General features: G+C 40.5%; 1 protein-coding gene across 1 annotated transcript in view; it reads left to right on the plus strand.

The window, feature by feature from the left end:
• Window positions 1-875: 875 nt before the first annotated feature.
• TMEM272 (transmembrane protein 272) overlaps window positions 876-15,069 on the plus strand; it is a 39,580-nt gene continuing 25,386 nt past the window's right edge. Inside the window, exons 1-2 of the mRNA XM_056794817.1 lie at window positions 876-1,790; window positions 13,441-13,522. Of these exons, the coding sequence (XP_056650795.1) occupies window positions 13,465-13,522 (58 nt within the window). The 5' untranslated portion in view covers window positions 876-1,790; window positions 13,441-13,464. The remainder of the gene's footprint in view (window positions 1,791-13,440; window positions 13,523-15,069) is intronic.

Consider the following 15,069-nt stretch of genomic DNA (forward strand, 5'->3'; position numbering starts at 1 on the left):
AAAGGAAGGAAGGAAGGAAGGAAGGAAAGAAGAAAGAAAGAAAGAAAGAAAGAAAGAAAGAAAGAAAGAAAGAAAGAAAGAAAGAAAGAAAGAAAGAAAGAAAAGAAAGAAAGAAAGAAAGAAAGAAAGAAAGAAAGAAAGAAAGAAAGAAAAGAAGAAGAAAGAGAAGAAGAAAGAGAGGAAGGAAGAGAGGAAGGAAGGAAGGAAGGAAGGAAGGAAGGAAGGAAGGAAGGAAGGAAGGAAGGAAGGAAGGAAGGAAGGAAGGAAGGAAGAAGAAAGAAGGAAGGAAGGAAGGAAGGAAGGAAGGAAGGAAGGAAGGAAGGAAGGAAGGAAGGAAGGAAGGAAGGAAGGAAGGAAGGAAGGAAGGAAGGAAGGAAGGAAGGAAGGAAGGAAGGAAGGAAAAGAAAATACATGTAATGATTGATTAGTTATAAAGAACAAGTTGGTGAGGATGACAGGAAATTTGATAATGATTGACAGGAAAAATAATGACATCCTCAACCATGAGAGATCATTCTTTAATATGATGTTACAAAGGAAGTTTGTTCTCAGCTCTTCTCCCACTCTACCTTTCTGTGCCCTTTACTTCCTTCATTTCTTTTTTCCTCACTCCAAGGCAAAATGTTTTCATGATTTCCTTTAGCTGTTAAGAATGGAATAGAATAGCATTCCGGTCTGCCCACCCTTGCAGTGCCCCATATTCTAAAATGATCATTCTTCACCATCAAAACTCCCATTTCCTTCCTTCACTACTTTTCCCCAAAGGATGGCAGTCAAGTTGACTACTTTACACTAATGTGTGAGTGGCTCATATCAGTTTATTCAGAGACTTCCTTTTTTTTATTTTATTTTATTTTATTTTTTAAGAACACCTAGAAGCTCATGCTGGAATGGAAAGAAACTAATCTTTGGAATACGTGAAACTATGTATAGGCTGGTAGAAATGTTGATCAGAAGATTTTCCTTGGTTACCCCAAATTATATCACATAGTGGATCATTATAGTGATATTCTCAGAAGCATGATTCTATTAAGGTTCAAAGCATTTACTATGTTTCAGTTACTCGGGATACAACAATGAAAATTAACCATCTCCTTGCCTTTGTGCAAAGATACCACAGGGATATCAGGATGGATTAAGAAAATGGCACAGTATCAGGGAATGATGAGTCCAAAGATCATTCACCCTTCATTTTATAAATACGGAAATGGACCCAGAAAGGTGAAGGGACTTGCCCAAGGACATGTGGCTAGTAAAACAGAGTCTGGAGAAGAGATTTAGTCCTTGGACTCCAAATCCAATGCCACTGTGCCTAAAGACTCCTGGCCAAGATGAAGAGATCCAATTGAGAACTTCTCTATGTTCTATTTCCAAGGTGTTAGTTTCCCAGTGTAATTCCCAGCCTCCTCTGCTGCCCCCTCCTGGCCCTGTAGATCACTGCTGGGGGCATTAAAACTGAGGGGTTGTGCCACATTCAGAAAAGTGGGAGTGGGAAATGCAGATTATCAGCTCTCCTGGGGACTGGAAGCAGCTGGGTTGCTATCTGTCTGCAGATGAGAGAACTGAAGAACGGAACAGAGAAAGAAAGTGTGTGCCTGGGAGAAAGAACCTGAAGTAAAAGCAGGCTTTCGATGCATGCAGCAGCAGCAGCAGCAGCAGCAGGTGGAGCCCCCGGCTGCAGTGTGGGCAGTAGCTCCTGGGAGATCCTGACTTCGGTGACTTTCTCTTGTTGAAGACAATACTCTTTCACCCAGAGGTTTCTCTGTCTAACTCTTCCATTGGCTCAAAAGGTGAGTGAGGACATCCTTGGACAGTACTTGAGGGCAAAACTAGCGCCTGGAAGCTCATTTCTCCGAAGCCTTAGAGGAGGGATGACAATGTAGGGGCTTCTCCTCTCAGGGCAGAAAGTGACTGCATTGAGGAAGTGGTTTTCATAATAGCGGGGAGAGAAAAGAAAACCTTAACCTTCATTCAGTGGGAGCAAAATGCTTTTTCTGACTAAGCAAATGGCACAGGGGCAGAGAGGTCATGTTGGGCTGTCAGAATCTGTTCGGGATGCCAAAGAGGAGTGAATTGGAATAGGAGAAATCGGCCAAGGGTCTCGTTTGTTGTGAAACTTGGACTTGGCCATCTAAAAAGTGCCTGAGGCACCTAAAGAGAGTGCAGTTGATAGAGATGAGATAATAGAGGCAAGAAGAGGGGAAATGTGTGTTTATGGAGGGGGACAGAGAGGATGGAGAATAAAGAAGAGGCAGAGAACTCCTGGGGCCAGCTGGGTGTATTTGTGCCTGTGTCCTGGAGGGCTGGAGCTGAGGTGTGCTTATGTGCATGTATGCCATAGGAAATGTTCAAGGCTGCCTTCTGTCCAACATTGGTCTATGTAGAGACAGAAATCCTCTAGTTATTATAAGCCAAAACACCATCTCCCTCTTCCTCCTCGTCTCACCCTTCCCACGTGAACTGCTCCCTTTTTCGAGTCAATCACACAATATACATTTGTGAAAGAGAAGCCGTGTTCACCATTAGGTTGAGTGCTTTTACGTGGAACCTTGACCATGCTCGGGCCACCGTTGGACATTGGTTTGTGTGATCAAATATCCAACAGTCAGAGGGAGCTCAGCCAAAAATCAGGGACACCCAAGAGTGGCCTTCCGGTACAGCAGGTAGCTTGCAAGGTAGGCGAGACACTCAAGCCTGTAAAATTCTAACGCTTATCTCTTATGTATGATTTACGTGGATATCTTTATAAAATTATAAAATGGAAAGGGCTTGGCAAGCTTCTTTGGCTTCATTTCTATCATTTTAGAATACTCAGAAGTGCTTTCCTGTGTTTTGGTAGCCCAATACAACTGGAGTTAGAGGAGCATGAGGGCTATTGTACCCTGTTTGAAGATGGGGAAAAATAAGGGCCATGAAGGCATTAAACTGCATCAGTCCCAATAATGCCCCTGTGCTCAGGGCTGCATTTACAAGGCCCCGAGCTAAGGGGAAGGAGCAGCTCTCACTGCCAGGGGCTGTGGGGGTGGCGCTCCATGTACTACTGCTACTCTCTTCATACTTCACAATAGTTCAAAAGGAAAGAGATAAATTATAGTGCAATCAGTCAACCAACTATTTATTAAGCTTTTACTATATACCAGGCAAGCTGTTTTAAGTATTGGAGATAGAAAGCCCCAAATTAAACAGTTCCTGCCTTCAAAGGGAAAGATCGGTGTTTAAATCTTGTCATTGTTGTTGTGCAAGTGTGTCTGACTCTTTGTGACCCCATTTGAGGTTTTCTTGGCAAAGACACTGGAGTGGTATGATATTTCCTTCTCTAGCTCATTTTACAGATGAGGAAACTGAGGCAAATAAAATTAAGTGACTTGCCCAGGGTCTCACAACTAAAAAATATCTAAGGCCAGATTCAAACTCAGGAAGATGAGTCTTTATGACTCCAGACCCAGCATTCTATCCACAGTGCCACACAGCTGCCTGTTCTTTCCTTCTGTAGTGAATGAAGGCAATATTATATATCAGCCTATAAGAATTGTGAAATACCTTACCTCTTTATAATTCCTTCTTTGTTGTTCAGTCATGACCAACTTTGTGACCCCATTTGGGTTTTCTTGGCAAAGAGACCAGAGTGGTTTGCTATTTCCTTCTCTAGCTTATTTTACAGATGAGGAAACTGAGGCAAATAAAATTAAGTGACTTGCCCAAAGTCTCACAACTAATAAGTGTCTGAGGCCAGATTTGAACTCAGGAAGATGAGTCTTTCTGACTCCAGCTGTGTCACCTAGCTGCCCTGTTCTTTCCTTCTCTAAAGGTAATATTTCTAAATCAGCCCATTGGAATTGTGGAATGCCTTACCTCTCCACAATTCCTTCTTTGTTGTTCAGTTGTGACCAACTCCATGACCCCATTTAGGTTTACTTGGCAAAGATACTGGAGTGGTTTACCATTTTATTCTCTAGTTCACTTTACAAATAAGGAAATGGAGGCATATAGGACTCAGTAACTTGTCCAGGGTCACATAGCTAGTAAGTGTCCGAGATCCTATTTGAATTCAGATCTTCCTGACTCGGTGCTCAGAGCTCTATCCATCCAGCCAACTAGCTTTCCAACCTTGACTTAGACACAACATACTAGCTGTGTGGACTCTGGACAACTTCTCAGTGCTCTCAGGCGACTAAGAATATAATTCATAGATTTGTTGCTCATCTACACTGGTGGGACAAATTTATGAACCAGGAATTCTCCACCCTTACAAAATCACTGGTCCGTTTCAGCCCTGACCTCATAAACAAAAGGAAGAACCCTGGTATTTTTATTTTCTTGAGGATCCAAAAGGTCAGAAGTTCTCCCATGGCTTTTTATCACCACCATCTTATTACTCGCCAAATACTGCCAATAGATATCTTGATTCTCTTCTCGATTTATCTTGAATGCCTTTATTTCTATCACTTCCATTTGTCTGTGAGCTCCCTCTTGGCATCCCCTAGCATTTAGCTCAGTGCCCCCCTGGCACTTAGTAAAACCTCGATAAATGTTTGTAGACTGAATCACTGGAGAGCCCCTAGAAAGTATAAGGAAGGTGCAGGGAGTCCCTTCCTGGCTCAGGAAAAGATTCCTGTAGTTAAATGCAGGAAGACGTGTGCTATTGAGTTAAATGGGGCTCTATCTCAAAAGTATAACTTGTTCATCAGTGCTGCTAATGTTAAAGTAAGCTGTCACATGTGGCCTTTGTTACATTGTCATTTTTTTAGCTAAGTGACATCAAATGTCTATTTTGTGGATTTGGAATGAAGCCATATTGACAGAATGTTCAGGGAGGGGAAGGAAATACTTCTGCCCACTTCACATCACCTTTCCCCTCTCTGGGCAGCACCATGGCTGAGGTGAAGACCGACACTTTGGAGATTTTAATTTTGTTGGCCTAGCCAGAGAGTTCTAGCTATTTTTCTCTTGAGAATTGAAAAGAAAATAAAAATCAACAAGCCTTTTTAAAGGGCCCACTATGAGCCAAGTACTATTCTGGGTGCTAGGGCTATAAGGACAAGAAGCAAGGTAATTCCTCCCCTCAAGGAACTTACAGTCTATTGGGAGTGATATGACATATTCTACAATATATAAATAAAAGATACTACAAAACAAGTGCAAGGTAATTAAGGGGGACACTATTAACTGGAGAGATCAAGAAAAGGCTTAATTTGGCCCAAGGTGGCACTTGAGATGAACTTTGAAGGGAACTAGGGGATTCTTCTTTTTCTTAAACCCTTACCTTCTGTCTTGGAATCAGTATTGTTTATTGGTTCCAAGGCAGAAGACTGGTAAGGGCTAGGCAATGGGGGTTAAGGGACTTGCTCAGGGTCACACATCTGGGAAGTACATGAGGCCAGATTTGAACCCAGGACCTCCTGTCTTTAGGCCTGGTTCTCAGGCCACTGAGCTACCCAGCTGCCCCCAGAACTAGGAGATTCTTAATGACAGAGGTAAGGGAGGAAGCATTCCAGGTAGGGGGGCCATCCTAGACAAAGGCCCAGAGAGGGGATAGAATGTCATGGGGGCTGGGGGAGGGAAAGGGTGTATCAAGAGGGCAGTTCAAAAGAAACATAAAGTGTTTGATGGGGAGAAATGTGTCATCAGGCTTGAAACATAGTTTTAGAGCAAAATCAAACCAAACCAAAAACACTTTTGTCTACAAATGAGACTTTGACAAGGAGTTCTGACAGCTCTGAATTCTAACAATGGCCTCCATCCCAGCTCCAGTGACTAATAGATATGAAAGATAATGCTCCCTGTGGTAGAAGTTAGCAGTTCTCACATTTTGGTTCTTCTCAATTACCTTGAACATTAAAGGAAAAATAAATTAAATTATTAAAGAAATAGAAATTACTCACTTTTTTAAAATGGAAACAATGCTGTGACCCACATTGATTTTTTTTTTAAAAACTAGTTGCTATAAGCTGGATGCATCATCCACCATTCTATTTTTTTTATTGTTTTATAAAATATTTCCTTTCCCTGAAGTACTCTTCTGAGTCTTCCTTATGGCACAGAGCTGACACTGGGCCAGTGATCGAGAACCTTAGAGACCAAGTGCCCAAATTACAACCCTTATGCCACATGTGAACTGCCCACTTACCCCAGACAGGGGAGGGAGGAAGTTTTCCCATTGGGCTGCTGGGCAGAGGGGCAGGTGATGGCAGAAATGTTCTTAGGCAGGATGAGGGGAGCATCCCCTTCCAGCATGCTCCAGCATGTGTGCCATAGGTTCACCAACATGGCAGTAGGCTAACCCTTCAGGTTGAACAAATTTAGAAAAAAAGGCTTTGCAGATGCGCTCCTGCCCAAATGGCCACCAGGTCATGGAATTTTCTGTCACAGCAATTTGTGAAAATTGTGTCCTCAATCTGCATTAATGGGAGGAAAGCCACCACCAATGCCAAGTCTTATTTTTTTGAGGTATACAAGTAAGCATAAAACATTTGATCTGTTCACTCACATTGTTACCATTATCCTCATCATCTAACTAAAATATAAAGTCCCTGAGGGGAGGTGCTATTTTGTTTCTGTCTGTATCCCCTCAGTATTTAACATAATGCCTACCTGGTAGTTGGCTTAATAAATGCTTGTTAACTGAACCAATGAATATTATTTTATTGTAAAATTGCAGATGGGGATGGTGTGGGCAGAGGGATTTGGCAAAGGCAGGAGACTGAAAGGAGTATCCTGTTTGGCACTCTGGTTGGGTAAAGGGTGCTCTCATAGGTGAGAAATAAGGCTACAACTCATTGTTCTCCAGGGTTCCCTATGTGTGCACCAGCCCCAAATACACACACTCAAGGTACAAACTAATTGTACTGTTAAGTCAGACACACGCCCAGTGCCATTTAGTCCTAGCCAGCTCTTTAGTAGGTTGTTGTTGTTTGCCTTCTCAATGAGGGGGGAAGAGAGGGAGGAAGGGAGAGAACTTAGAACTCAAAATTAAAAAAAAATGTTAAAAATTATTTTACCTGTAATTGGAAAAAATATTTTTAAAATAGCCAAAAAATAATTTTGGTTATAGAGAAGATAGAAACAACTTGAGCGTAGTGCTTGAAAGCAACTTAGGTGAAAGTTTATCGTCAGAACTGAACACAGTAGTGGGAAGAAACTAAATGCTTAACAAATGTCTTTTTAGGGCAGGTAGGTAGCCCAGTGGATAGAGAGCCAAACCTGGAGACAGGAAGTCCTGGGTTCAAATCTTACTTCAGATACGTCCTAACTCTGTGACTCTGGATAAATTGCTTAATCCCAAGTGCCTAGCCTTTACTGGTCTTCTTCCTTGGAACGCATGCTTACTTAGTATTGGTTCTAAAACAGAAGGTAGGGTTTAAAAAAATGCTTTTTCATTCATTACTAGCCTTGTACAATTTGTAGAGTGCAGTGTTATCTCAGGGACAAACAGAAAATGGTTACCATGGAGAAAAGAGTAATCTGTCTCATAGGCAGAAGAATTGAAGTTTACATCTACTGTGAAAAAAATTCCATTCATCTTTAAAAAAACAAACAAACAAAAAAACCAACTCATACCTTTCATCTTACATTCAAAGCTATTTATTGGTTCCAAGGCAGAAGAACGGTAAGGACTAGGCAATTGGGGTGAAGTGACTTGTCCAGGGTCACACAGCTAGGAAGTGTCTGAGGTCAGATTTGAAGCCAGAACCTCCCATTTCTAGGCCTGGCTCTGAATTCTACTAAGCTACTTAGCTGCCCCCTATTTGTATTTTTAAATCTGCCTATGGATTGTTTAATTGGGGGCATCTAGGTGGCATGCTGTGCCTAAAATAGAGATCTGTATGTGAGTTCATTAGCCTGGGGAAGTCCTACCTCCCTGGTCTTAATCATTACATGTGTTATGGGAGAAATATCTCTTCTCTGAGTTCATGTGATGGGTAACTGCTACCAAATACATATTTATCAAAAAGCAGAAATTATGATGATAAACTCTAACTTTTATTATTATTCTCAAACTTAGGTTCAGACCTCCGAGGAAACATGAACCATCATGAGTATTCTGAAAAGGTTTTTTATAGTCAAAATTATGTCAGAATGACAGAGAAATAATTTGTTTACATATTGTGATTTTGTACATTCCTCTTAGGGCATAAAAGTTAAAGGGGGGGTACAGAGAGGTGGCTCAGTGGATTGAGAGACAGACCTAAAAATTGGGTTCAAATCTGTCCTGAGATACTTCCTAGTTGTATGATCCTGAGTGAGTCATTTAATTCCCATCACCTAGCCCTTACCACTCTTCTGCCCAGGGACTAATAAATATTAATTTTAAGAAGGAAGATAGAAGGTTTTTTTTAAAAGTTAAAGAGAAGGTAGATCTATAATCCCATACTTTCTTCAATGTCATAAAAACTGAACAAACTTAAACAGAGTCAGGATCTCAGACACTTCCTAAGGAAACAAATTTGTCAAGAGTTAAACTAACACAAGGTTCCAGATTAAACTACATTTAGAGTATTTACAATAGACTGATTGAGGAATAAGATTTACATGTTGCCAAAAAGTCAGGAACAGTTGAGATCCTTCCTCTGCCTTCTTATCTAAGGAACATTTAAACCTCATTTTTATATCCCATGGGACAACTTTTGGCCAGGTGAGGTTAATTTTAGCCAAAAGGTACAAGAAGAAATCTTGAAACTCCTGTAATATAAGGCACTTCCATGATAGTAGAAAATCAAAAGATACAAGAAATTAGGATTCTCTGGCCTGATAAAATTGCATGCAGGATTGCTGGAGATCACCACTGCCCAGCCAAGAAAGGCCAAGAGGCCAAGATTACCTGGAAAAGTTTGTATTTTTCTAAGTTATAGACTTGTTCACATCAAAGCAGAAAAAGGAATGTGTGTCTTTACCACCCTTAAGTGTCTCCTGCTGTAGAGAGCATTATACTAGGTGCTACAGGAGAAAAGGAGTTTTGTTAAGATTTGATCCCAAGCAACCTCATGAAATGTGTTTGGTCTAGTAGCAGAATAAGACACCAATACAAATAACTAAATAGTATACAACCAGTGAATTAGAGCGTTTAAAAGGAAAATATAGTGGGAAAGCTAAGCAGAGAGGTGGACAGATGGGTGAGGATGGGAATAAAGGAAGGCTACTTAAAGAAGGGAATATTTAAATGTAAGCTTTAAAAAAAGAACAGGAAGTTAATACATGTGGACATTTGAGGCCAAGAGGTCATTGCCTTAGCAAAGGTAGATAGGTGGGAAGAGTGTAGTGAATAACTGGAGAACCATTTTTTTTCCCTCTACAGTAAAAGAATCATAAAAGAAAGTTAAAAGTGAAGCAGCCTATTCAGAAGACCCAACAAAGTAATCTCTCACTGACCCAAGACCCCACGAGAAAGGACCACATTCTCCTCATTCTTTTAGCCAAAGGTGATTTTCCGTGGGACCCCAGTGAGTTTTTCAGACAACCTTTCTGTTCTTAGAGGCTTTGATTGAAAGGCAGTATCTTTAGTAATCCACCTCATTAAGTGTACACAAGAACAATCAAGCTCCAACCCTCACAATAGCCACCTAGATTTCCCAGCTGGCATCTTTTCTTTTCAAACAAACCACTGGCACCTGCTAACCTCATTACCACTCCCCAGAGGTCTGGCTCTGGTTATACTCTGAACAGTGAGAAAGCAATGGAGGAATAGCTGAGAAGAAAAGACAGACATCCTTTGGAAGGATCTTCTCCTACAATCTCTCACTGACCTAGCTGGGGAAAGTGAAGATTGTGGCAGATATAATAGAAAGGGGGACTTTAAGGATAGTCTGAAAGTGGAGAATTAGCCTTAGAAAAGAGATGGAACAACTCTTAGAAAATAACATCCATGAAAAGTTATAGGCATGATTGATAACTAGCTAGATAAATGGATAGAGGGACAGACGGATACATACATACATATGTACACAAATAGAGAGAGAGAAAGAGAGAGAGATGATGATGATGATGATGATGATGATGATGTATGGATAGATAGATGGATAAATTAATAGATGGATAGATAGATAGATAGATAGATAGATAGATAGATAGATAGATAGATAGATAGATAGATAGATACAGATTATACCCTTATTAAGTGCTTAATATTCTTATATGAGAACAAGAGAGGAAAATTTCATTGATTCAGCATCATTTAATTAATTCCTTTAAAGAGCTATTTGTTTTGTCAAATTGTTTTTCAGTTGTGTCTGCCTCTTCATGACTATTTGGGGTTTTCTTGGCAAAGATAATAGAATAGTTTGCCATTTCCTCTTCCAACTCATTTTACAGATAAGGAAACTGAGGCAAACAGCGTTAAGGGAGTTGCCCATGGTCACACAAGTAGCTAAGTGTCTGAGACCAGATTTGAACTCATAAAGAGGTGTCTTCCTTAGAGCTCCAAGTCAAACACTTTATTCCACTCCACTACCTAGCTACCTATGCTTTTGTTGTTATCTTAACCATTTTGTACAGAAATCTTTATTAAATCCCTTACACATTTCCCTACCCCTTAGAAGGATTATTTGTTCCTACACTAAATGGCTACTTTTTTTGTCCTCTTTTGTTCTATTTTTCAGTTTCTCTGTTTCCTTCTCTATTGCCAGGCTGTGAGATGTCTCTGTTCAATATGGAGCCCTGAGACTTTACCTTCCCTGTTCTAGTATCCTATTGGTTAGGAGGGGTAACAGAAGAATGGCATACTTAGAGTCAGAAGAATTCGTTTAAGGTTTTACTTTGACACTTACTGGTTGTATGACTTCACAGACAAGTTACTTGCCCTTTCTGGGCTTCCGTCTCCCTATTTTTTAAAAGGGAGCTAATAATATTTATTCCCACTTCAAAAGGATATCAGAAGAAAGTAAATGTCAAGTACTGTATAAATGTGAATTATTAATAAATTAGATATAAGGCTTCTGGAATTTGTATGTAAGATTCAAAAGGCTATAAGAGGAGGTACCTAGGTTGTTCAGTAGATTGAGAGCCAGGTCTGAATTCAACTTTGGCCTCAGATACTTCCTAGCTTTGTGACCCTGGACAAGTCACTTAACACAAGTTGCCCAGCCCTTATCACTCTTCTGCCTTGGAACCAATGTTTAGTATAATTTAAAGACAAAGGGTAAAAGTGTAAAATAAAATTTAAAAAGGCTATGGGAGGAATTAAGAGTTTCTCCTGGGAATGTTTGTGAGTTTTATGATATCTAACCTTCTCATTGACTTCTTAGAAGATTGTTGCACTTACTTTCAAGTCTTTATCAAGCTGGATCCCAGGTGGTCAAGGTTTCTGAAAATAGGACATTACTTTTAAAATGCATTACTTTAACTATGATGAGAATAATGCTACAATATTATTATTAATATTAACCTTCTTGTACATATAAGCATGTTCCCCTAGTTCTAGTTTCCTCCCTCTCAGCCTTTAGAGTATAATTCAAGTGCCACCTCCTCCCTGAAGCCTCTCTTGATTTGTTTAACCAGCAGCAACTTCTCCTTCCTCAGCTCTCTCACAGACACACTCCTTGGTACCTATAGTATTGTCATTTATACAATAGACTTTATATACATATCTTACCTACCCTTCTTGTTATTGTTCAGTGCCTCAGTCTTTTCCAACTCCTTGTGATCCTATGGACCATATGGTCCACAAAGTTTTCTTTATCTCCTCTACTAGAATATGGACTCCTTAAAGTCAGGGAGTTTGTCTGTCAAAATCGGACCCTTCTCTGTACCCATTTGATGAAGGTCTCATGGGCAGGAAGACATTCTCACTCTGTGGCTACAAGAATCTTTTCCCCCAGGACTTGTATCCAAATTCTCCTCTTTTCCTCTTAAAACTAATCCATAAAATTTAGTCTATCCCTTCCTTCCTTCCTACAAAAGCGAGTCAGAGAAGAATGAATTGGTTCCAATCACTGTACTCCATCTTTTTTTCTCCACTTGTTCCTGTTTATTTCTCCATCTAGTTGTGTCCTACCCAGCACCACCTAAGCAAAACCTATTTCATGGCATGTATCTTTAGATGCTCCAGTTTAGGGATTTTAAAAATGTCTCCAGTAGATTAGGAAACACAATGTCTTAATCATTCTTTAGTATGGTATAGAACTGATGTTCTGTACAATGGGGGAAAAATGAAAACTTTGGCTGAATTAAGGGAGATATAGCATGAGGGAATGAGGTAGTGACAGTTCAGCTCTGCAGTTTTACGTTTGCTTCTGAAAACCCCACAATAGGAAGAGTATGAATAAGCTGGAGAATGTTGAGAAGAGCCAGTGGCCTCAAGATGGTGAAGAGAAAGGTATGGAGTTCATGCTATATGAAGATCGCATGCTGGAAGTTAAGATGGTGGAATAAAGGATGTTCCACTCCTCTAATCCCTACACACATACCCACGCAAAGGAAATAGATTGCCTCAAAACATATGGAGGAACATATCTCACTGGGATAAGAGAGAAGAGTGGCCCAGGCAGCACAGCATCCTTGAGAAGTGACAGAACTTGGAGAAGCTCAACATGTTGTGGCTCCCCCATTAGCAAAGAAGCTATAGAATGGGGATAAACCCAGCCAGAACCACTCTACATGGGTATAGAAGTCAGAGAAGGCAGGGAACCTGCAAACTCTCAAGTGAGCAGTGGAGTCCTGAGGCTACAAGGAAGCAGAAAGGGGGAATTGGAACTGCAGGAATCTATTCATTCCAACATGGCAGCTGAGTCCTTGGCCTACATGGAAGCAGAGAAGGGGTACTAGAACTATAAGAGCCTTATCACTCCCATATGGCAGCAGAGTACCTGAGGCAGTGGAGTCCAGAATGGTAATTGGTCCAGTCCAGGATACTGAGCAGGAGCTGGTTCATATTTCCTTTAGTCATTGGAAAGATTAAGTGAGGCAAGAGAAGTTAGTTTTCCCAGAGTTATACAAATTCACCATGGAGCAGTGCCCGGGATCCAATTCTCAGTCTTGGACTCCATTCCCATCCTTGATTATATTTCCTCTTTCTTATGATTTATTATGGGCTGCTAGGTAGCATAGTAAATAGAATGCTGGGCATAGTGTCAGTAAAAATATCTTCATGAGTTCAAATCTGGCCTCAGACACTTATCAGATGGGGGACCCTGGGCAAGTCACTTAACTCTATTTACCTTAGTTTCTTCATCTGTCAAATGAGCTGGAGAAGGAAATGGTGAGCCATTCCAGTATCTCTGACAAGAAAAGTCCCCAAAATGGGTCATGAAAAGTTGAACATGACTGGAAATGACTGCACAACAACAATAAATCACATGGTAAGTGACTGGCAAAGTGACTCTTAAAAGACTCCTAAAACTCAAATGACATACTTGCCACTAGTCTACACTACTGCTTTCAGCAAAAATGGTTGATTAAATCACCCAAGACATTCTCCTGGTTATAATGATTTTTTTTTTTAATCCTTAGGTCTACTTTTGAGAAAACTTAACAATGTCTGGTGGTCTGGAGAAGGCTTGTCACCGGTGCATTTCTAAGATCGCAAGTAATGGTAAGGCTCTATTCCTGCAAGGCTCTTCCTCTCCTCATCTCTGTCTTCTGATTTTCTTCTAGTCCCAGCTAAAGTCCTACCTTCTATAAGAAATCGTTCCCCATCCTACTTAATCTTAAGGCTTTCTCTCTAAGACTACCATTCTCCAATTTTACACACATTCTGTTTATAAATAATTTTTTGCATGTTGTCTCTCTTACCCCATTAGACAGTGCACTCCATGAAAACAGGAACTGTTATTTGCCTTTCTATGTAACCCCCAGGGCTTAGCACAGTGCCTGGCACATAGCAAGTGCTTAATAAATGCTGGTTAAAATCCTGCATATTTTTGTATATGTATACCTGTGTATGTCATACAGCCTCCTCTTTCTCCCTTAGGAGCATAAGTTTTTTGAGAGGAAAGATAGTACCTCAGACAGTGCCTTTCACTTAGCAAACACTTTTTTTTTAAAGAAAGATATTTAAAGCTGCTGAGTATTCCTACCACTCTCTAGCCCTCTTTTCTTCTATAGGTGGGACTCCTCTGCTGGCACAAAAGGATTTTTTGAATTTTGAATTTTGTCAAAAATATCTTTAAATATACTCATAAACCCACCTTTTAGATGGAAATTTTAATGAGAAAATAAGTTTTTAAGGAAGTCAACAGCCATTTATGGATGTCAGCCACAGATCCAAAGTCAAAGCCCAGGACCTCTCAGTGACTGTCAGTCCAAACTGAAACAGCATTATGGTTCTTGTGATAGCAGTTCAGATCCACCCCCCATCTTCCAGTTGCCCATTTCTCTCATTTCCCTTCTGCCAAGCAAGAACAGCTATATTCAGTGTGCTTTCCAAACCCCTAGAGGATTTCTTTAATATCTGGGAAGCAATGAAATATTGATAAAGGCATCGGAATGATGTGTGCTTCCTTGTCTAGCCTCTCAGGGATGCCTCAATTAAATCTCATAAATGCACATGGCCATAGCCACATGTTCAGATGAGGGAAGGCTACATTTTGAAGTTGTCAGTAAAGTCCTGAGGAACTTTTCCTTAAATATATATAAAGAGGGAGAGCTGGAGGGTCTATGAATGAAAAGGGCAAAGGAGCCCACATTTCACCTGCAACTATGCCTTACCATTCAATAGCATTTGCAACAAACTTGTGAAGTAGGAGAATGAAGCCCGTGGTTGTACTGAGTAGATAAGGAAATTATGTCCTTGAATAGTTAAAAGAGTGGGTGATAGAGGTAGGTAAGAAAATCTGGAGGCCTTGGAATCTGTGATCACAATATAACTTGTTGGTATCCCAAATTATAAATGACCAAAATGAAACTATCCCAGGAAATTCCCCAGCTCTTCCCCTCAAAAACCAATTCTCTCCTCTTGACTTCTCTTTTTCTGATAATGGCGAAGCTACTCTCCCAGTTATCTACTCTTAAAACCACAAAGTGATGATCTTGGGCAAATTACTAACCATACTGAATCTCAGTTTTACTTTCTGGAAATTGATGGCCTCCAATGTTCTTTATTCATTTGGTATCTCAAGCCATCAGTGTCCTGTGGCCACT

Source organism: Monodelphis domestica, chromosome 4 (genome assembly GCF_027887165.1).
Source record: "Monodelphis domestica isolate mMonDom1 chromosome 4, mMonDom1.pri, whole genome shotgun sequence".
NCBI lineage: Eukaryota > Metazoa > Chordata > Mammalia > Didelphimorphia > Didelphidae > Monodelphis > Monodelphis domestica.